Source organism: Lepidochelys kempii, chromosome 4 (assembly GCF_965140285.1).
Source record: "Lepidochelys kempii isolate rLepKem1 chromosome 4, rLepKem1.hap1, whole genome shotgun sequence".
Classification (NCBI taxonomy): Eukaryota; Metazoa; Chordata; order Testudines; family Cheloniidae; genus Lepidochelys; species Lepidochelys kempii.
In genome coordinates this window covers 26,992,648-27,015,400 of record NC_136383.1, presented here as the reverse complement: position 1 = coordinate 27,015,400, position 22,753 = coordinate 26,992,648, and the positions used below count along the sequence as shown (strand labels likewise).

At 41.8% G+C, this 22,753-nt stretch overlaps 1 protein-coding gene across 4 annotated transcripts in view; it reads left to right on the top strand.

The window, feature by feature from the left end:
- EMCN (endomucin) overlaps positions 1 to 22,348 on the top strand; it is an 89,681-nt gene extending 67,333 nt beyond the window's left edge. For 3 of the 4 annotated variants that reach the window (XR_012158498.1, XR_012158499.2, XR_012158500.1), the window contains 3 exons: positions 13,828 to 13,901; positions 17,609 to 17,690; positions 20,555 to 22,348. Coding sequence is in view for 1 of the 4 variants with exons in the window: in XM_073340791.1 (XP_073196892.1) it covers positions 13,828 to 13,901; positions 20,555 to 20,560 (80 nt within the window). In the remaining 3 variants the exon portion in view is untranslated. The remainder of the gene's footprint in view (positions 1 to 13,827; positions 13,902 to 17,608; positions 17,691 to 20,554) is intronic. The other variant, XM_073340791.1, reaches the window with a different exon arrangement.
- Positions 22,349 to 22,753: the final 405 nt, after the last annotated feature.

Genomic DNA, 22,753 nt, shown 5'->3' with positions numbered 1-22,753 from the left:
CCTGTGCTCTTCTAACCGCCCTGGTGTCTGGCTGCGCGTAACCAGCAGCTAGGCGATTTGCCTCAGCCTCCCACCCCGCCATAAACGTCTCCCCCTTACTCTCACAGATATTGTGGAGCACACAGCAAGCAGTAATAACAGTGGGAATATTGGTTTCGCTGAGGTCTAAGCGAGTCAGTAAACTGCGCCAGCGTGCCTTTAAACGTCCAAATGCACATTCTACCACCATTCTGCACTTGCTCAGCCTGTAGTTGAACAGCTCCTGACTACTGTCCAGGCTGCCTGTGTACGGCTTCATGAGCCATGGCATTAAGGGGTAGGCTGGGTCCCCAAGGATACATATAGGCATTTCAACATCCCCAACAGTTATTTTCTGGTCTGGGAAGAAAGTCCCTTCCTGCAGCTTTTGAAACAGACCAGAGTTCCTGAAGATGCGAGCGTCATGCACCTTTCCCGGCCATCCCACGTTGATGTTGGTGAAACGTCCCTTGTGATCCACCAGAGCTTGCAGCACTATCGAAAAGTACCCCTTGCGGTTTATGTACTCGGCGGCTTGGTGCTCCGGTGCCAAGATAGGGATATGGGTTCCGTCTATAGCCCCACCACAGTTAGGGAATCCCATTGCAGCAAAGCCATCCACTATGACCTGCACATTTCCCAGGGTCACTACCCTTGATATCAGCAGATCTTTGATTGCGTGAGCTACTTGCATCACAGCAGCCCCCACAGTAGATTTGCCCACTCCAAATTGATTCCCAACTGACCGGTAGCTGTCTGGCGTTGCAAGCTTCCATAGGGCTATCGCCACTCGCTTCTCAACTGTGAGGGCTGCTCTCATGCTGGTATTCATGCGCTTCAGGGCAGGGGAAAGCAAGTCACAAAGTTCCATGAAAGTGTCCTTACGCATGCGAAAGTTTCGCAGCCACTGGGAATCGTCCCAGACCTGCAACACTATGCGGTCCCACCAGTCTGTGCTTGTTTCCTGAGCCCAGAATCGGCATTCCACAGCATGAACCTGCCCCATTAGCACCATGATGCATGCATTGTCAGGGCCCATGCTTTCAGAGAAATCTGTGTCCATGTCCTGATCACTCACGGGACCGCGCTGACGTCGCCTCCTCGCCCGGTATCGCGTTGCCATGTTCTGGTGCTGCATATACTGCTGGATAATGCGTGTGGTGGTTGATGTGCTCCTAATTGCCAAAATGAGCTCAGCGGCCTCCATGCTTGCCTGGGTATGGCGTCCGCACAGAAAAAAGGCGCGGAACGATTGTCTGCCGTTGCTCTGACGGAGGGAGGGGCGACTGACGACACGGCTTACAGGGTTGGCTTCAGGGAGCTAAAATCAACAAAGGGTGTGCCTGTACATCAAGGAGTATTTCAGGCAGGACTGCACGGAGGGTTCCAATAAGAAATGGTGCACCTAAGTTATCGTTGTTATTGGAACAAGGAGGTTAGCCTGGCCTCTGATTGATACATGGCTAGATTTACCTCACTGCACCTTCTCTGTGAGTGACTGCAGTGTGATCTAGACAGGGGAGGAGGAAAATGAGTACAAAACAAATCTGGTCTATTTCTTGTTCTGACCCACTCCATCTATCTTTTACATGTTTGGCTGGCAGCAGATGGTGCAGAAGGACTGCATGCCATCCACATCTCATGGCTGCTTGGCAGAAGATGGTACAGTACGACTGCTAGCCATCTTCATCTCTTGCCTGCCTGGCATAAGATGGTACAATACGACTGCTAGCAATCCTCATCTCTTGCCTGCCTGGCAGAAGATGGTACAGTACGACTGCTAGCAGTCCGTATCGCCTGCCCGCTCACCATAAGACGGTTCAATAGGACTGCAGGATTAAAGAGAATGACCTGGTCAAGTCACTCCAAATTTAGTCCCTGCGCCCATGTCTGCCCAGGCGCTCCCAGCCGACGTGGCCAGGAGCACCTCGGACACGACGAGGACGACTACCAATCGTATTGCACCGTCTGCTGCCAGAAGGCAATGGGTTGCTGCTACTGTGCAGCAAAGCCGTACCGCATCTGCCAGCACCCAGGAGACATAGGGTGACGGTTACCTGAGCTGGCTCCATGCTTGCCGTGGTATGGTGTCTGCACAGGTAACTCATGAAAAAAGGCGCGAAACGATTGTCTGCCCTTGCTTTCACGGAGGGAGGGAGGGAACGGGGGCCTGACGACACGTACCCAGAACCACCCGCGACAATGTTTTAGCCCCATCAGAGTGCTCCATTGTGAGTGCTCTGGACAGCACTCTCAGATGCCCGATTGTTTGCCATTGCTCTGACGCTGGGAGGGGCGCTTACAGGGTTGGCTTCAGGGAGCTAAAATCAACAAAGGGGGTGGCTTTACATCAAGGAGTATTTCAGGCAGGACTTCACGGAGAGTTCCAATAAGAAATGGTGCACCTAAGTTATTGTCGTTATTGGAACAAGAAGGTTAGCCTGGCCTCTGATTGATACATGGCTAGATTTACCTCGCTGCACCTTCTCTGTAAGTGACTGCAGTGTGATCTAGAAGAATGAGTCCCCTAGACAGGGGAGGGGGGGGAAGCAAATGAGTACAAAACAAATCTGGTCTATTTCTTGTTTTGATCCACTCCATCTATCTTTTACATCTTTGGCTGGCAGCAGACGGTGCAGAAGGACTGCATGCCATCCACATCTCATGGCTGCTCGGCAGAAGATGGTACAGTACGACTGCTAGCAGTCCGTATCGCCTGCACGCTCACCATAAGACGGTTCAATAGGACTGACTGCAGGACTAAAGAGAATGACCTGCTCAAGTCACTCCAAATTTAGTCCCTGCGCCCATGTCTGCCCAGGCGCTCCTGATCGACCTCACAGAGGCGACCAGGAGCACCTCAGACATGACGATGACGGCTACCAGTCGTACTGTACCGTCTGCTGCCACAAGGCAAGGGGTTGCTGCTACTGTGTAGCAATGCCGTACCGCGTCTGCCAGCACCCAGGAGACATAGGGTGACGGTTACCTGAGCGGGCTCCATGCTTGCCGTGGTATGGTGTCTGCACAGGTAACTCAGGAAAAAAGGCGCGAAATGATTGTCTGCCCTTGCTTTCACGGGGGGAGGGAGGGAACGGGGGCCTGACGATATGTACCCAGAACCACCCGCGACAATGTTTTAGCCCCATCAGGCATTGGGATATCAACCCAGAATTCCAATGGGCAGCGGAGACTGCGGGAACTGTGGGATAGCTACCCACAGTGCAACGCTCCGGAAGTCGACGCTTGCCTCGGTACTGTGGAAGCACTCCGCCGAGTTAATGCACTTAATGCACTTAGAGCATTTTCTGTGGGGACGCACACACTCAAATATATAAAACCGATTTCTAAAAAACCGACTTTTATAAATTCGACCTAATTTCGTAGTGTAGACATACCCCTAGAGAAATCCAGACACCTGAATGTAATCTGATATACCAGGTGTCATTCCTTCCAAAATAACCTGTGCTGCAGAGAGAGAGTACAGGGTAGGCTATATGACAGATAGGATTTTGGTCATGGGGAAGGTAAAGAAAGTAATCAGCCCTGCAATGAATTTGCTGGAAGTAAATAAAAAGTATTCCAGAACTGATTTGGATCAGATATTAGCTTGTCATTTCAGAATGCTGAGTGGCCTGCAGAGTCTAAAGTGGGCCATGGTAATATCTGCATGGGAAATTCCAAACATTTCCATTGTGATAGAAATTGAAATTGTAAGAGTTTTTATTGAACAAAACCAGCAAAAACAAGGCAAATGTATGGGTAGTCGACGTGGTAGTCTGTACATGGCCCAGACATCTTATACTTGCCCTCCTGTGGTATTTTGGTCACCATTTCTTTTCCCCTCCTTTCCTCTTGCTGTACTTTTTCCCAGAGGATGAACGCAACCAGAAGGAAATGAGGCAGAATGGATGTCTGTGAACAGTGATTTCCCCTCAGCTGGTCCTTATTTCCCCTTCCTGGTAGATGTTTCATGGTTCCTAAGTAGTAACCACGTTGAAGGAAAGAGGCATCTCTCTGTTCAAGGTGCTCACAGATAGCACAATACAACATTTGAACCAGTCACGAACCCAGAACACACAGCCACACTCCCCAGTATTTCCCAGGTCCATTGTATACTTGAGCATCTCCAACCACTGCTTTTGGATATTAATAATACTAATGATCTTAGGTCTTCTAGCATCCAGTGGTTGTAATTTAACCTACCAGGTTTCCATGATATTGCCCACAGGTATGTCCCGTGCACAGTCATGTGAGCTACATATTCTGAAGATGTGAGATACCTGACAGAATGGATTTTTATTTTTATTTTGGTACTATGGCCTGTGAATTCTTTATGCCATTCCCCTGTTTAACATACTGTTCTCTATCATGACCTCTATGATCCATAACATGCAACTTCCCTCTCTATGATAAGGAATACCGCACGTGGTGTCTGACCATTCATTTAATCAGCAAGAGACAGAAAAAAGGAGTCTCACATACTTCACTCAACACTCCAGACATTGGAATATGTATGCATTGTGGCACTTACGTCTGAATACCTAGCACAGCTCTCCAGAGCAAATGCCTGTGCAACCGTGTTTTGGATCTTTGGTATTCCATCTGTAAGCAGAGTCAGGATGAGCTCTACCCTGACATCTGGGGGCGAGTCATGGTGGGTTGTGGAAAAGAACTTCAGATCTCATTTGCATAGGCACACCCACCCTGCCTAGATGGTCACTTTGGCTGCTGTAGGAGCCCCAGTTTCTCTGTTACTGGGGCAGGAATAAACTGTTATTATCCTGATTATGTGAATCAAGGACAGTGGAACTGTACTTGGCCTTTTGTTATGATGGACGGACTCACCATCAACTAAGCAGCACTTGCTAGGCAAGGGTCATGGGTTCCAAAACCCAGTCAATGGAGAGAGGCTGAGGATAGATATTAATGCTTGGTGGTATGGGCCCCACATGCTAATTGCACTTTCTCCTCTCTCCACTATGGAATATCAGAGATTTTGATTCCATTAGGAGTCTAGTTACAGGCTGCTGAGCTGAATTCACTTTGGGCTAATGGTGCGCCAGCACTGAGGCTCCCCTACTACAAGCTGAAATCACAAAAGAGCTAAACTTACTAAGAGCTGAAATCACTGAGTGTTGTGTTAAGTAGTGGGGGAGGCTGGAGATATATTGCAGAGCAGTTTGTGAGACTGCTGGCAGAGCAGACCGGCTGGTGGAGCAGAGCAGTTTGTCGGATGCCTGGAGCAACTCATGGGAGCGGCTGGCAGAGCAGAGCCCTATGGAGAGGTGGGGCAATCAGCTTTGGACCACGTAAGGTGCCCCTTAACTCCCCCCTATCTCCACCCAGGTTGGGAGGTAAAGCTCCGCAGATAAACTTTCAAATTCTGGGGCTGCCCTGACCAGGGACAGAGACTTTTGGGTTGTTGGACTTTTGGGACTTTGGGTGATTTTGGGTTGCTGGACTCAAGAACCAAAGGGAAAAGGGCATGCCCCAATTTGCTTGGGGTGGGTTTTTTGCTCATGGGTTGTGTTATGAATCCTGTTGGTGGTGTTTCCCCAACATAATGCCACATTGTTTCTCTCTGTTATTAAAAGGCTTTTGCTACACTCAGACTCTGTGCTTGCGAGAGGGGAAGTATTGCCTCTTGGAGGCGCCCAGCAGGGTTGGTATATATTTGTCCCAGGTCACTGTGTGAGGACTCGAGCCGGTTTGCATTGTGTTATTGGAATGGAACCCCTAGATACTGAACCCGGCCCTTGTTGCTGCCAACTCTGACGGGCAGAAGGGTCACACATCCTTTCACAATGAGGCCATACCCCCATTTTCACTCCGCTGGAGAGTCAATGATTTGTTTAAGCAATTTGTTCTGTCAAGCACATTTAACCACAAGTATGTCCTGAGACACGATCCCCTCATGCTGTTGGAACTTTGTCAGAGGAAGACAAGAAATTATCCCTCCATCTACAGGCCCAGAGGCCGGCTGTCTTTTGTGATGAGCACATGCACATCTGGGCGATGGGGCTTAAGGAGGTAAGGCACCTTTTCGTTGTTTTTTGAGGTTTTCAATGTCTGTATGACCCAGTGGGGGCTCAATCCTGGGGGCCCTGTTCATGCCAAAGGGAGTTTGGCTTTGGGGAATGGTTCCACATTATACCCCATTTTTCAGTTTGCACTAGTGGTTTCATTCTCTCTCATTTCCTTCATTTCTTCTAGTATCTACAGGGAGGAATCCAGGATCACCTGAAAGCGTAAGCCCCTCTGATGCAGGAAGTGCTTTCTATTTCCTCTCTCTCTTATGAGGAGACCTCCAGTGCAGGTTAGCAGGGAGCAGACCACTGGCAAAATGAAAGCCTGGAAAGGGTACAGGCATTCCTATGTACTTGAAGTGGTGACTTTGGCTACTTAGTAAATCTTTGTGTCTGTTATTGTGAACTGTGCTTTCAATGCCTTTTTTTGTTTTTCTCCTTGAGGGTGGATAGTCTTGGAGCCGCTTCATGGAAAGTCGTCCCCAGGGAGGAGAGCAAGTACTCCTTTTCTTTCTGATTTTTCTCTCACCATCTTTTTTTTTTTGTCTCTTATTTTATAATGACCTGTCACTGTTGTTTCCTCATAGAAATTGAAGAATAAACTCCCCACATGGTCTTCCAGGCAGCGACTGTCTTTTATTTTGTTTGTACAGCACCCAACACACGATTCTGACTGAGGCCTCTGAGTGCTACTATCTAGTACAATTACACATTTTTCTGCACATCTCTGTGGCTGTGTTTTTATGAGTGTTATTTTGTTTGTGTCCTGTATGTGTTTCCAAGAGTTTTTAAAGCAAAGTCTACTCCCGCCACTGAGGAGAACTCTTGGGACTGCTAGGGGATCACAGCATTGTGGAAAGATGTATGCACTTGAATTTTCGGGATACTTGGTTTGCCAGCTGTATCCTGAGACCTCCTTCTCTCAGAGAAATTGCCTTTTTCAGCATTTTTTCCCTGGTTGGCTATTGAGCAATGGACAGCTACTTATCCCTTATCTTTCTATTCCAGTGTGCCCCATAATTGACATTGTTGTCTGGTTAGGTACCTCTGTCCTGCTGGTTGTGAGAAGGAACTATTCATTGGTTAGGCCCAGCGTGGCCAGGAGATCAGCATTGGGTTCAGGACAAGGGAGAGCTACCTCTGCCCTGATTTTTCCCCTACTAGTACCTGTCTCACACTGTCTCCTATTTCCTAGTGTGTTACTGAGAACATTACTAGCTGAACAGGGCACAATCAACTGTGTAGTCATCACTGGATTTATTTTTGCACTCTCGTTTTGCTGTGGCTGCATTTTCAGTCCAGCACAGTTCTATTTTCAAGCATTATTTACACTCCCTCCCTTTTTAATTTTAGAATTATAGAGATAAACATATAGCTTCTGGTCTCCACCGATGCCTTTTGCACTTTTATGGAAAAATTAGCCTCTGTTGTTACATTTTCATCAGAGCAAGAGACACTTACGCTGCAATTGCTTTATACCAAAATGATTGTTACATATGCCAGGTTTTTTTCTGTTAGATGTTTTGGTGGAGTGACAATGGAGCACACTTGGCCTCATTCATAACATGCCCATAGAAATCTTACACAAAATACAGCTTCTTATTTTTGATGGCCTACATTGCTTACTTGGGCAGAGCTCCCATTAAATTCAAAGAGCTCCTTGTGCTTGTCTCTGCAGTATAAAGGCCTCTGGATGACCTATCTGTAGGACAGCTGCTGTTACTCCTCATGCTTCTCTGATTATGTCCTGTATGTGTATTGTGCTTGGGATTATCACGGTTCAAGGCAACTGCACATGTATTCCCCCTCTGTGGCCCAGAAAGGGCACCCGCTCTGGGCTACCATCTCCCCAGTCATTGTCTACCTGGGGTGGAGACACACAGCTCTCTTCCCTTCTGATGAGGGTATTTCCAGATGGCATGATCCCCCTGACTATGCTGTGGCATCCCCAGCAAAAGACAGGCTGCCAAAGCAGGCTTCTTTTGCCTTCTCTTCAGAGATTGATAACAGCGTAATTGCCAAGAGTTATAAGTTACTACACAGTTCCTTCTAAGCAAGCATGTTTATTTTAAGATATAAAGCATTGCACATAAAACATTTAAAACAATAAAAGAAACTGCATGCAGGCTAATAAGCTTACCAAGGATTATCCCAACACCAGCATGGGCTTTGGCAGATGAGCAGTCCTTCAAACCCCACACAGGGTTTCAAGTTCATAACACCCTTTGCTCAGAACAAGAACCTTCATGCCTCCTGTGAGTCACTCATGTAGCCAGTTTGCCTTGAAGAGAGCGTGAATGCTCATCAGCCTGACAGTGGCTTTCTGCTCAAGGAGAAGCATCAAAAAAAATGCAATCCTCTGTGGGTCATTGGCATTCACTTCCCTGCAAGTGTTTCCTAGGAAATGCACGTCACATGTAGTGTCCCAAAAATTCCTTTGAAGTTCCTAACGCTTCCCAGATTGCATTAATCCTGTCTTTCTCCTAAAGAAATTCTGTATAATACCACAATAGTACATACAAGTTTGTCTTTTTAATACAATGGACTCCTAAAATACTTAATTCAATAAGGTTTAACTTAATTCCATAAATTTTGTCCAGGATATTGTTATATCTGTCACAGGGGTAACAACATTAGCATCCTGAGTCAAATTGGAAACCCAACATCCCTGTTATAAAATTTCAAGTACCTGAATAAATGTAGAACAGAGAAATGTCTATTTCAGAACCCCAAATTCCCCTGTAGAACAAAGAGTCACAATACACTAACTAATGACACACAAGTCAGAAGCAAAACGGTGTCAAAATAAATGTTCATGAGCTGATCAGTCAGGACACTCTGTGTACGGCAGAAACTTGCAAGAACGATTTAACATGTTTGTAGGTGTTACATATGCCATATGTTCTCCAACCCAAGTGAAAATTTCATTCAACAAATAAAAAACTGCTTCACTAAATACAATATTTTTCCTTTCATATCATCAATTTATTTAGTACTTTGTGTACTTTTTAGTACATTAGGCGTAATAGCTGGAAACTCTTGGCTTGCTGTAGGTTAATGGTTTTATTCAATAACAACACTTAAGTTTTCATCTGTGCTATTTCTGAAAAAATGTCAACCTGACACTGAAACTTTGGACTCTGGAAACTTTTTTGCAGTTAGCTAGCGTCAGATCTACATTTCCCATTTATTTCAAGTAAATACATTATTGAATCAAGAACTGCATTTACCTTCACATGATAATCAATTTCTGCTCTTTATCTCCTCCACCCTCATTCTGATTAAGGATGACAACTGGCTACAGAAGGAAGGAAACTGCATATCAGATTATAGTCTGGTGCCTGAATTTCACTTGATGACTTTGATAAGAGTATTTGAATTGCTTGGCTGCAAAAACCAATTTTTCATAAGTGCCATAATAACATGCTAATCATATCAAAGACCAATGCTGAATTACAGTAGCTCCTTGTGAAGCTATCCTAATTTTAACATTATTGTTGTTTATGTGTATTACAGCAATGCTTAGAGGCACAAACCAAAATCAGGGCCACATTGTGCTAGGCCCTGTACATGTTACATGATCCTTGCTTTGAGAAATTTACTATCCATTTTAAGACAAAACATAGCAAGTGAGCATGACCACTAATACAAGGGAATGAGAGACAGGGAGGATGCAAGTAATAGAAATAACATCTTAAGATTTTCAGTAAGGTTTTATGGTTAGTTGTCAAATAAAATTTCTAGGCTAGTTTCTGTGTAATTCCATTATCCTAATACTTTACCTAAGGCCTCTTTCTTAATCTGTGCATCATTTCTTTCCATTTTTGTAGCAGTGTATGATTTATGTGCAGTTGGCTTCTCACTGCCCTCTGCCAATCTATATGAGATAATTCCTACTCCAACTGGAGAGGTGTTGCAAGTCAAGATCACAGGTAAAGTGGTGTCCCATTGCACTTACACCTGTGCAGCTGACAACACTTGTTTAATTGCATGCAAAATTTTCTGTCAATACCTCCCAATTCCCACATTTTCACCTTTTTATAACAATTCCGTCAGTAATTTTAACAGGGTAGACAATCATGAAATGAATCTTCCACAGTAATTAGCTGGCACCAGGAAAATTCATTAGTATTATTACACTATTACATATCTGTTCCAATTGAGACTGGGGCCCCATTGCGTTAGGTGCTGTACAAACATACAGTGAGAGGCAGCTCTGTGTCAGTTGTCACCGATGACCTCACACTCTTTTATACAGTCCTTCAGTATGTTCCATCTACTACACCAATGGTGGAATTTCTTAAACATGCTGCTTAGCTTTAACTAGACAATCTTGAATCAGCTAATGGAAACAAAAGCCAGCTTTTCACTGATTTTGAAGGCTGGCTATTTTGGTGTTTCTGGTGATTTGTGTGTAATGTCCTTTCTCTGAACAACAGTCCCCCAAGGTGCCCATATATTCTATCTAGACTGCTTGAGAACAGCAATGTTTTTGCTGTGTGTCCAGTACTTTCAAAATGATTCACTATATTCAGAGATTTTGGCCAAGACAACTTTCCCCTGTAAGCCACACTTAGCAATGTGCTGCACCGTTTAGTGCTAAATAATTCTGCAAGTAAATTGAAATCTCATCTGTTCTAACATGCTCATGGAAGCCAACCTTTTTGACTTGCTATAAAATACCTGGGTCAAAACATGTTTTTTTACAGTCTTGGGAACGATATCTTTCAGTTAAGGCTTTTTTTGGATTAATAAAAATCTCTTCACATTTAAATAAGAACATTCAAATTAGTTTCATCTGGGATTTTTTCTGGTGCCTCAAGATATTCAGCAGAGCAAACATCTTGGATCCAACCATTGTAATACTGCTCCTTTTCCTGCTCTCTCCTATCCCATTTGTAGGCTTGTCCAGGCACTGCACGTTTATGCTAAAATTCTCTATTGCTTCTTCGAGGCATAATCCGATCTTATTTCTGAAACAGTCCATTTATTGCCTTAGTTTCTTTTGTTCAGAGACTTCCTGTGTTCCCTTTTCTATTCTGAAATCCTATTCTATTCTGTCCTCCTCACTAAATTGTTGGGTTGGAGTAATACATATAGACTCTAATACTGTGTTTATTAAGGATATGTGATCCAAATATGTAAGTACGGATGGAGCAGGCATTGTTATGGTTTATTCTAGAATGCTACCCACAAAACTCCCCACCAGGCGATACGTTAACACAGACAACAAACTAAAAAAAACCATGGAAGCATTGCACTGTCAGATCAAATTCTTAGTGGCTGCTCACTGATCTTGCAAAGAGGTCACTGATACCTAGCAATTTCTGAGTGGATCAGTCCTGCCGTGGGCATCACATACATCACACTGGACTCTCTAGATAGATCATGTGTTAGGCAGGGTGCCTAGCCTAAATGTCTCTGCCAGCGGCATATTAATGCCTAGGCCAACAAGGCCTAGGCCTAGGGCGGCAAATTTGCCGGGGCGGCAAATTTATAATAGCAGCCAGAGGCTGCTTCCCCCGCCCCAACTTCACCCATTCCCTGCCCCCTCCCTGCCTCTATTGGTCCCCTTCCCCAAATCCCTGCCCCAGCCCCGCCTCCTCTCCTGAGCGCACCACGTTCCCCCCTCTTCTCCCTTCCTTTGCGAAGCTGTTTCACGCACAAGCACTGGCAGGGAGCGGGGAGAAGCAGGACCCAGTGGTGCACTCAGGGGAGGAGGCGGAGGCGAGCTGCGGTGGGGGGGGGGGGCCGGGAGCTGTTGTGGGGAGGGGGTGGCATTTATTTCAGGGCCTAAGGATGGCAAAATCATTAATCCGCCACTGATCTCTGCTATCTAGGGAGAGACTAATGGCAGAGACCTGGACCTTAAAGAAAGCAAATTCACTACTCCTGGCAGGGATGCGTCTGGATATTCAGTTTTCAAAAGCTTATGCCCAAATAAATTTGTCATCTCTAAGGTGCCACAAGTACTCCTCATTCTTTTTCCTGATACAGACTAACACGGCTACCACTCTGAAACCTGTCAGCTTTCTGAAGCAGTCATTGTTGCTAGTTCTAAGAAACACACCTCATTTTAGATTCTGAGCCAAAGATCGTTCACATCAAGGGTAGCCTTTACACTGACATCAACAGCTTTGGATCAAGGCTATAGAACTGTCATGTTGCAGTGGGGGCATTGTGATTCTTTTATAAAGTCTTCATGGTGGGTAGCAGGGACGGGCAGAATACCTTTGGCAGAAGGGCTGATCAGAAAATCTTAACAAATTTGAAATTCTACAAAAAAAATCTTGGCAAATTTTTTTGTGGAAGTCCTCCCCTTCCCCATTTTTTTTCAACCAGGTCTATTTGTTGTCATCCTCTCCACCCCCCATCTTTCCCCAGTCCCTCTGTTTCTTCATGCTGTACAGATGACTGAAAGTGGAGCAAGGTTAAAACATGCAGGCCAAAAAGAGAAAACGGGTGGGGGAGATGGACTGTTATCACCCATAAAGATGTCAGGGAGGGTCCTTAAAAGACTGTGGAGTTGGTTGGGACAAAACTGTATTGCATCGAGAATTGGTTGACATTTTTGGCATTTGTCTGAAAACAAAAACTGTCGCAAAATATTTTGCGATATTGTTGAAATGCTCCATTTTTCACCAAAAAACCCTGGACCTTTTTTTTAAAAATATTTCCTCTTCTCCTTCCCTCCCCCCCACCCCCCCACCTCAAAAAATCTGTATCGTAAAAAGCTGCTGAACTGGTGCCTGGTATTTTTTGTTTACTAAAACCTGGGGTGGAGGGCTGGTAAGCAAGCATTTGTTGATAACCATTTCAATAACTTTTTTGATGTTTTTGATAGACATTTTGAACTTTTTAAAAAAATCTAAATAAACAAAAAAAAAGGCTAAACACTTTGAAGTGAAAACAAATTCAGTTTTTCTTGTCAAATTACTTTTGGATTTTTCAACCAGTTCTAATAGAATCCCAGTGGATACCAAGGTCTCTCTCAGCTGAACTCTGAAGATTGCATTGTATTGTAGGGCATATATCGCTGCCCATGGTAAGGTCACTTGAGACCGTTAATTATTCATTTAAAATAAATAGCTACAATTTAGTTTTCGGTTGAATAGAACATAGTGGATTTGTTGCACCTCTGATTTGTATTGACTTGTATGTTAATACAGTATGTAATCATGATAAATATTATACATTTTTACCAGGATGTTTCAAACTTTATTGTAATTTAACTATATATACACCTCTTAATTTAGTCGTCTCTCATACACCTATAAGTGAGAAATTCCCTTTGAGAAGTGGACAGAAAGGCACTCAGTTTATGTTTCTGTGTTTCATAAAACCAGCTTCTGGTTATATGGAGCCCACCACATTTAAGTGTGTGAATCCTTTTCAGCCCCACACAGATCTTGACTCCAATATTCTGCTCCTCCTACATGCATAGAACTCCCATTGATATTAGCAGAAATAACATGGGAAATAGGGTGTTCTGGAAAAACAGACATATATGGAACTTATAAGCACTTAGGCCACAATTCAGGAAAGCCTTAAGTGCATGCTTAAGTCCATCCCTGTTTTTCTAAATTGAAGCTACAGAGAATACAGAATAACCAAGTCAAGATCCACTATGTGGAGTGGAATGGAGAATGTTGCATGTCATGTAATTCTGACAGGGAAACTGGGCTAATTTTGCAAAGCAGCCTGTGATGTATTCTTGCTGCACTTGTTTCTTATTAGGTTTCTATGCCTAATTGATCAAAATGTACCTTCTCTTTGTTAGGTGAGCACATCTTCCAGGGAAAGAATAGAACTCACCAACCTGATGAATCCTCCTCACACCTGGGCAATAAATATGTACGTTTACTCTTTCATTCTGTTTTCTGTAACTTTCATTAATATGTGTTATCATTAGCATGGTTCAGTTAAGCTAAAACAAAAAGCAAAGAACTGTAAGCAGAAAAAAACTAATGACTTCTGTCAGTAAGAACCTTAAGGCCATTTTGCTTAAACTTTCATGAACTAGAATCACAAATTAGCTGGGGTTTTTTCCCGTGTTGCAAAAGCAATATTAGAATTTTGCTCCACTGCTCTGGCCTGATATTTTGCCACTCATGTACTCAAAAAGTTAAGATTTTTATATGGGCTACAGCTGATATCATGTGGTAGTATTCTACTAAAATAAGAGTCAATCCTGCACTGTGCTGACATTATTCTAAGAGGTGCTATTACCTCAATACCTATTGAAGTCAATGAAAATGAAGGCACCCTGCACCTTGCAGGATGGGGCCTAATGTGTGCATTTCCTTGCTTTGACTGTTGACTATTATCTCCTACTGGATGGAGCTTTATATTTTTGTATGTGAGCCTGAACTAAACATATGTTTACCCTCTGAGTCCAGTGTCTGAAGTCAAGTGCCTAAATAAAAGCAGCCAGATCTACAGGGGTGCTAAGCTCTCAACCCCACTGGTTTCACAGGAAGTTGTGTACACTTCAGACCTCTGCATATTAGGCCATTTTTATTTAGGTGCTTCAATGTGGATTAAGGTGCTTCATTTCAGTCACCCTAAATTTGAAAATGTTGTCCCACATTTTTGAATATAGAAAGGCAGGGGTCTCTAGAGAATCCATCCAGGTCAAAAATTGAAACCCATCAAAGTCTCTGTGTTGTTCTTCAAATGTAAAGTTTTTTCAGGCAGTCATGTCTTTTCATCTTTTCCCCCTATGGTTGAACCCTTGCCCCTCTTTTCACAGTAACCACTTGTCATAGCTTTTATTATTATTATTATTTTATTTTATGTTATTTACTTTTTATTAAGGCAAAGTTATAACAAAATGTTAACACACTACACCACACATTACTTGTTACTTATGATCCGATTAATATTCAAAGAACCTTGCTAAAGATTCTGGCTGGCTGGCTAGGGAGATTTCCAACTCTGGGTACCCTACAAAGGGTACCCAAATTTCTAAAAACCTATCCTCTTTTTGGCATTTCTCTTGTGTATAAACTTTGTGTGAAAGCCTTTCCATGACAAGGACAGTCCATATTTTACTATACCAAAATTCCATAGGATGAGGAGTCACCGTTTACCACTAATGTGCAAAACAAAGTTTAGCTGCTTACAAGAAAAAAGAAATGTATTTGCCATGCTGTTTAAAATACAGATCCTTTACTAGAGCACTAAGTCAGCAGTCAGTGCATCTCTTAATAATTTCCTCCCCAAACTCTCCAGTTCCTGGACATGGCCACCAGATGTGCAAGTATGTTCCTCTTTTACCACAACCGTGCCAACAGAGCACCTCTCTATTAGCAAAAATATAATGGAGTTAAATGCCATCTATATAGTAATTTATAAAAATTTTCTTTATGAGCTACACAAATTGGAGCCATATAACCCCTTTCCTACATCCAGTCATCCAGATCAGTTTCTTTGTCCAAATTCGTCTCCCATCTTTTAATCTGGGTTGTTTTCTTATCAATATTTTTTTCCAGTCAAAATTGTACACATCTTAGAAATTAAATCTTTTATTTATTTAATTTATTTTATTTGCTCCTGGGCTGGCCAACTCTTCAAATGTGGTTCAAGGTCTAGATAGAGCTGCCCTGTGTCCCGTTTTCACAATAAAACATCTGAGTTGTAAATATTGAAAATATGGGATCTTCATATTGGTATGATTTCAAATCAGGCCCCAGGAACAGTTGTGAGAATTGAGTAATCTCAGCTTATATCCAAACTGAATAGTCACTTTACTTCCTAGGGATAAATACCTGATTATTAATGAAAGTAGATAAAGGAGAGGGCCGAAGCAACAGGAGTTTACTAAATTTCTCCAGAGCTGCTAAGGATGTCTGTTTGAATGGGTGATTTTTTTTATTAATTTTTGGTGACCTACATTTCTTTTTAACCCAACATTGACTAGGAATGCCTATATTTGGGCTTTTGTTTTGTTTGAGTTTTACCCAATGTTTGGATGGTCTATTGTTAACTTGATTCACGTCTTTTAATTGTGATGCATAATAATAATAAACCAAATTAGGGAAAGCAAGTTCATCCCACATTGTAGGCCTTAGAAGCTTAGAATTTACCTTTGTTTTTTTAGGTTTCCATACAAATTTTAATAGCACATTGTCATGCTGTCTAGAATGGCTCAATGACCATGAGAGATCACCTCAGGGCAGACTGTCAAAAACAGGGCAGATACCCCAACCTGGTAGTGTGCTCTACAATTGTTTCTCCACAGTATTTATTCTTTAAAATTTAAGATTTTAAGATTCCTTTACTCATTTAAATTTATATAGCTGATAACAATTTACGTTGATCCTTTTGGGAATATTAATTTCCTAAAAGTTCAGATTTATCACGGTTTATTTTGAAACCTGATAGCTCTCCAAATTCCAAAGTCAATTGTTCTGTAATTTCTATCTAAACTTCTGGATCCTGCAAATATAACAAGATGTCATCAGAATACAAACCTATTTTGTGTTCTAATCCAAGAAGGCGTTTTGATGCTCTTTATCAAGGGGCTGTTTCTAAACATTTATTGCAAATGGCTCCATTGCCAAAGCAAACAACATGGGAGATAACTGGCAACCCTGTTTCGTACTTATAGACAAATTAAAAGGAAGGGATTGATGACCATTATCAAAAGCAGATGTGCAAGGATGAGTATATAGGGGCAATATGCCCCATAAAACTGATTTCCAAAATGAAACTTTACCAAAATCTGTCTGAGGTACTCCCACTCTAGCCAGGCAAAGGCTTTCTCAGTGTCCAAAAAAAGCAGTGCATGGGAAGAATTGCTCAAATGCACATTATAGATCAAATTCAGAGTTCTTCTACTATTATCAGACAGATGCCTGTCAACAACAAACCAACACTGGTCAGGGTGCATATATTTGTACAATATAATACCCCATTTGTTTGCTAGCACCTTGGCATAAATTTTAGCATCCACTTTAATGAAAGAAATAGGTCTGTATGATATGAACTTGGTAAGGTCTTTTCCTTCTTTGGGAATGACCACAATATTTGCCTCTTTTTCAGTGAATCTGGAATGTCATTCCCCTGCAATATTATTAAACTATTAAACAAATCAGTTAAAATCAGGGCCAACAATTGCATTAGAACTCAATAATACTCCCCAGAAAACCCATTGGGACCTGCAGCTTTATTGTATTTTAAATTCTTAATTACAACTTCAACTTCCTCTGCAGCAATTTGCCTATCAAGAGCTGCCCCATCATTCTCTGAGAGCTGAGGGATTTTCATACTTCTCAAATATCTACTTATAAGTTCAGGATTTGGATGTTCCAAGTATGGGAAAGGTTCGCAAACATTTCTGAGATCTGTTTGACGCCAGTTAGTAATCTCCCTTTATTTCTAATCAGAGGATGATGATTTATTCTGTTTCTTTGTTAAATTTCTGGCTAAAGCCCAATCAGCTTTATTGTCCTTTTCAAAATATTTTTGTTTAATATATGTGTTTGCTCAACTTTTCATCTTTGTAACAGATTAATCTTCCCTCTTACTCATTTATTTTCTTATACACTCTTTTTTAGATCCTGTAGAGTTATGTTTACTTTCCAAAACAGAAAGTTCTTTAACCAATCTCTCTTCTTCAAGAGCTCTCATCTTTTTGAGGTATGATGCTATATTTGTAAGTATCCCTCTCATTACTGCCTTTCCAGCATCCCAAAAACACTTATTGATCCTTTCCTTATCATTTTTTCTATATATTGCTAAAAATTTTAAGGGGGTCATACAACAGAGTTCTATTGTATTGTCAGACCCTTTGTTTTTCCACAGAGTCCCAATCTTTTAAATTAATATATGCAGGGGGCATGATCAGACCGAGTTATAATTTCTGGATTAGGATTTTTGACCAAATTAGCCAAATCCTAGAACATTTAAATCATAAAAATCCTAGTATCCATGAGTAGTAGACATCCAGTTTCTTTTCCCACCAGACATACACCTAGATCCTCATTTTCTCAATGATGCAACAAATTTGCACTTGCTGCTCCCACATGCTGTCTGTATACATTTCATTGATCTAAAGTGGGATTAAGTACTTTGTTAAAATCCCCCTAGAATAATATCCCCTTCCCTAAACGTTCTAAAATCCCTAAAAAAAGGATCATAAAAAGAAGCTTGCCCTTGATTGGGAGTTTACTTTTTAAGGAGTGGAGCCCTTAATTTAAATTATATCCGCTCTCTGTGTCTATTATAATTTCTTCTTTTTTTTAAAATATCCTTAGCAAACTTGGAACTCTTCCCTCATCTCCTTTATTCATCTTTCTGATTTCTAAACAGTGAGTCCTTCAAGTCAGCCTCAGTGACTGGGGCTTCTCCACCCACATCCATAGTTTGTTTACTGGAGGGGGAGTTACTCTCTTTTGTGGCCATGTCTTTGTTTTAGGGCAGACAGATCTTTTGTACTGGAGAATTTCTTTCCTTTCAAGACACCTAGATGATCTTATCTTAAATCCTTGTTTGTGGCACTTCTCCCAAGATGGCTGCTGCCACACTTTCCCTTTGTTTGTCTGACCTTCCCCAAAGAGCCACTGCCACATTTCCTCCCCCCAGCCACAAGCGTACAATTTTAATTAACTGTTTGGTTGTTGGTTTTTAATATTGCTTAATACTTCTCTGCAAAATGCAGACTGGTCTTTTGAAGTGGGAAGGGGAAGATAAGGGCCTGAGTACGCACAGCTATTTGCCTTGACTTGTGGGCTATAAGTATTAAACATTTGAGGGGGGAGGGAATAGCAAAGATGTGCAACAAAAAGCTGCTGGTTGTTCGGGGGGGGGGGGAACACAAGAGGTTGGGGAGCGGTTCAGTAAATATGTCCTGCCATTTAAGACTCTGCTACCTTAACTAGAAGTCATAATAGCTTCCACTGGAAGCAGTGAAGAGCGTCAGTTCTGAATCACTGAAAAGAAACCTGGTTGCTGTGAATGAATGAAGCTGCTAAATTAAAAGTAATATTAATATTTTCAGAGGCATTGAAGAGGCTTTTGTAGTGTACAGAGGTCTTGATCACTATTACCACACAAAGTTACAGTTTCTTTCTATAATTCCTGTATAAAATGCAAATGTATTTTATATTCATACTGCACTTTTCACCACACAGAGCTTTATATAGCAGGGCCATAATCCTGCGAGCAGATCCACATGAGTGATTTACTGGTTCTCCAAATAGGTGCAGAGGTCTAACTGCATGGGTCTGATTGCAGGAATAAGACTCAAACAATCAACAGCACTGAAACGCAGCCATTCTGGGGGGTCAGGCCAGCAGCCAATCAATGAGCAGCACACTGCACAACATGAGGATAGTTGGGAATTAGCAGTATAGGCACAGAGAGCAAAACTCAAATAAAATTTAAAAATATATTTCCCAAATGGGCAATTTTCAATTCTGGGGAATACAGAATGCATAGACTACCAAGCAGTATGTACCAAAGCAAAGGCACCAAAGCCTGCATAAAGATATGGATAGCAAGTAGACAGAATTAGACAAAACAAACCTTTAACCAGAATTAGAAAGACTATGTATATTTAGATAAAAAGTGTTCAGATCAAAATGCTTAAAACTTTTTCTTACATAAGAAGCGGTTTCTATCTCGAGTAGATAAAAAGAAAGCATTTAAATTACAGTACCTACTGGTGAAGAATATATTAATGAAGCACCATTTCTGAGGAAGAACCCATGGTCCTGCAAAGTTCCTCCTGGGAGGAGGGAGGGTTCTCAACTCCTTTTGAAGCCAATGGGAGCTGGTGCTCAGCACATCACAGGATAAGGCCCAGAGTGAGTATGGGTAGGAAACAACAAATGAGAAATGTACAGAAGGCTCTGTCCTGCTTGCACTGAAGGAAGTGGCAAAACTCCCATTGGCTTCCATGAGTGCAGCTGGAGCAGCTCCTAAACAATGCACTCACTCAATGTTTTTACTGGTCATTTTGAGAGTAAAAAAAATCTCATTGTACAAATGGCCAAACTTGCCCCTGTCCTTCATTCTAAGGCCTTTTGGAGAATAATAGTAAATTCATAGGGTCAGTCTTTGTATGGGCATAGTGGGACATTTGGTCACTGTGCTCTTTACTTATAGGCTGGGGCTCTGCTTGATGCTCCATTAGACTTCACCAGTGTGCCCCGATGTAGTCAAGTGATTTAAAGGAGCAAGTTTTCTTTCATGAATTTGCACATTCATTGCACCAGACAGGTTTGGTGAGAAATTACTGCTCAATTGAAATCAATTAATATTTTACAAACTGAGTCAAGTCCTTGTTCTCAGGTGAGGCCTTTGATCAAATATTGCTCTGGGAGAACAAAGATTGTGAATTCCTACAAATGTAAGCAATTGAGAATAAAAATTCCATCTACCATTCCAAGAGTTTTCTTTTGATTTTGACACCATAATAACAACTTTGCTTCTATGCCAATCACTGATACTGACTAATCTGAATCGGGATGATAATCTTGAGATTTTTATTGTCATTTCAGATGTGAAGCAGCCTCTTTTACCACGTTATAAAGGAGCTTCCCTCTGACGTTGCAGTTCCACAGAGGACATGTGCATCAGCTGCAGCTTCCTACAGAGAGGCAGGACACTTGTGTTAATTGTTCTATGATTAGATTTCCATACTCTAAATGCCTCGTGTTTTCTGCTGGACTCTTGTGTTTTCTTGATGGCTACTTAACTGATGTACTGTACATATTTATTATTTCTACATATATCAAAGCAGAGAAACTTTCAGGAATGATAAAAGTATTGTAAAAATCTGGTGGTGTGACACTAATAATGATGTCTTTCTTGTACATAGAAATGTTTTCTTCCCGTACAGGAAGGAATATGTTAATATATTTTCTTGTACGCTCAATAAATAGTCTTCTTAAATCATATGTACGAGATTGCAAACTTGGGGCCTGATCTTTCAAACATTAGTATGCAAAATCATCATTACCACATGTACATCCATTGACTTCTTTGGGGCTACTCATAGTAGTAAGCACTTCACCTGGTAGTAAATGTCTGCAGGATAGGGCACTTAGAGATAATAGAGTGGTTTTGTTTTTGTTTTTTTCCATGAAGGGGGCAATTTTACCAATTACATCTTACATTAGAGTTTTTTTTAAAACACTGCACATGGTCCTTAAAATGCAAACTAATTACAAACAAATATTATAGTTTATTTTTGACTGTTCTTTGGGTAGTCACTTTGTTATATCTGCTGTAAAAATATTTCCCTGATATAATCTGCATAATATACTGAGGAATCAAAAGGCATTTACAATACTACAGGCTGCATTTGTCAAAGGAATAACAACAGTTATAGGCCTTGTTTCTCAAATTTTGAGTAATGCATGGAATTCCTATTCATTATTTATCAGCTCTGGAAATTTAATGATTCCTTCTAATGATAATTAGAAAATATCTCAATTTATAGAGCACTTACGTAAATATCTAAATAGTGCTGCTCCCTCCATGTGTTCTGCTTTCCTAGATATATAAACCTTGGGAAATATAATAATTTGATCAGTGTCAATCTGTTGATTCGTTTCATTTATTTGCTGAAATATGAAAATGAGACACAGCAGTCTCATTAGTGGTCTAAAAACAGGATTGAGAGCCAAGAATTCTTATTCTAGTTCTTTCCGCTATGCGTTCGGGCAAGTCACTGAGCTCCTCTTTCTAGTTTTGCCCCTCTGCAAAGTGGCAACAATAGCATCTACCTACCAGTCTCACTGGGCTGTTGTGCAGATTAATTAGTTAATGTTTGTACAGTACTTTGAAGATGAAAAGTGCTCTTCCAGTGGTAGGCATTATCAGCTGTGTTGTTTTCTCTTTGATGGGTCTGACCCTGTATCTAAGAGACTCAAAGGAAAACTTCTATGAAGCACTGTGAAAGCTGGGCACCAAATCCACAAACCAGTGTACTACAGATTGCAGCTAAACTTTTATGCTTAGATAAAGCATTCTTTGTGCTGGATCACCTGAGTGACTCAGGAGAGTTTGGTTGAGCAAAAGCATCATGATGGCTGTACTTTCAAAAGGTGAGGCTATCTAAAACATGCAACTTAAGAGTTTGTATAAAGTATTATACCCAGTTCAGCACCCTGACTGCTGAGGATTCCCAATAGAAAGAAGAATCTATGCCCAAGTTTTCATGTAAATGTAAAATAGGTGTTTCGTCACACATTCTTTATAGGGCAGTTTGAAAGAGCTGAGAAATATGAGTGTGGAAGATAAATATCAGTGATTATGCAAGATTTGTTTAGAAACTGTCATGAAATGTCCAGATAATGTTAATCTTATAATAAAACTTTATCTGTATTAAGAGCCTCTCTTCTCTCTCTCTGCAAATACACAATATATAATCCACACCAACTACAAATACTGGACTGATCCTGTGTTCCTGTTCCACACTGCATGAGGCAGGCCTCAGGTCCAAATGTTACCCTGTTTCTGCAGCGAAGCATTGTTGGCATTGTGGCTCCAAGGGACACCAGCGAGTTTTAGGCCTTGCAGCAAAGCATACTGGGAAAGAGGCTGGGGATATAAGGAGCTCTCTTTCTCAGTGTAAGAGAGAGAGGAGCAGGAGCTGGGCTTGCTGTAAGTCTTGCTGCTAAAGGAGCAAGAGAGAGACTAGGAAAGGAGCAGGTGCTCTGTCTCTCTCCTGTCAAAAGGCCTGGGAAGAGGTT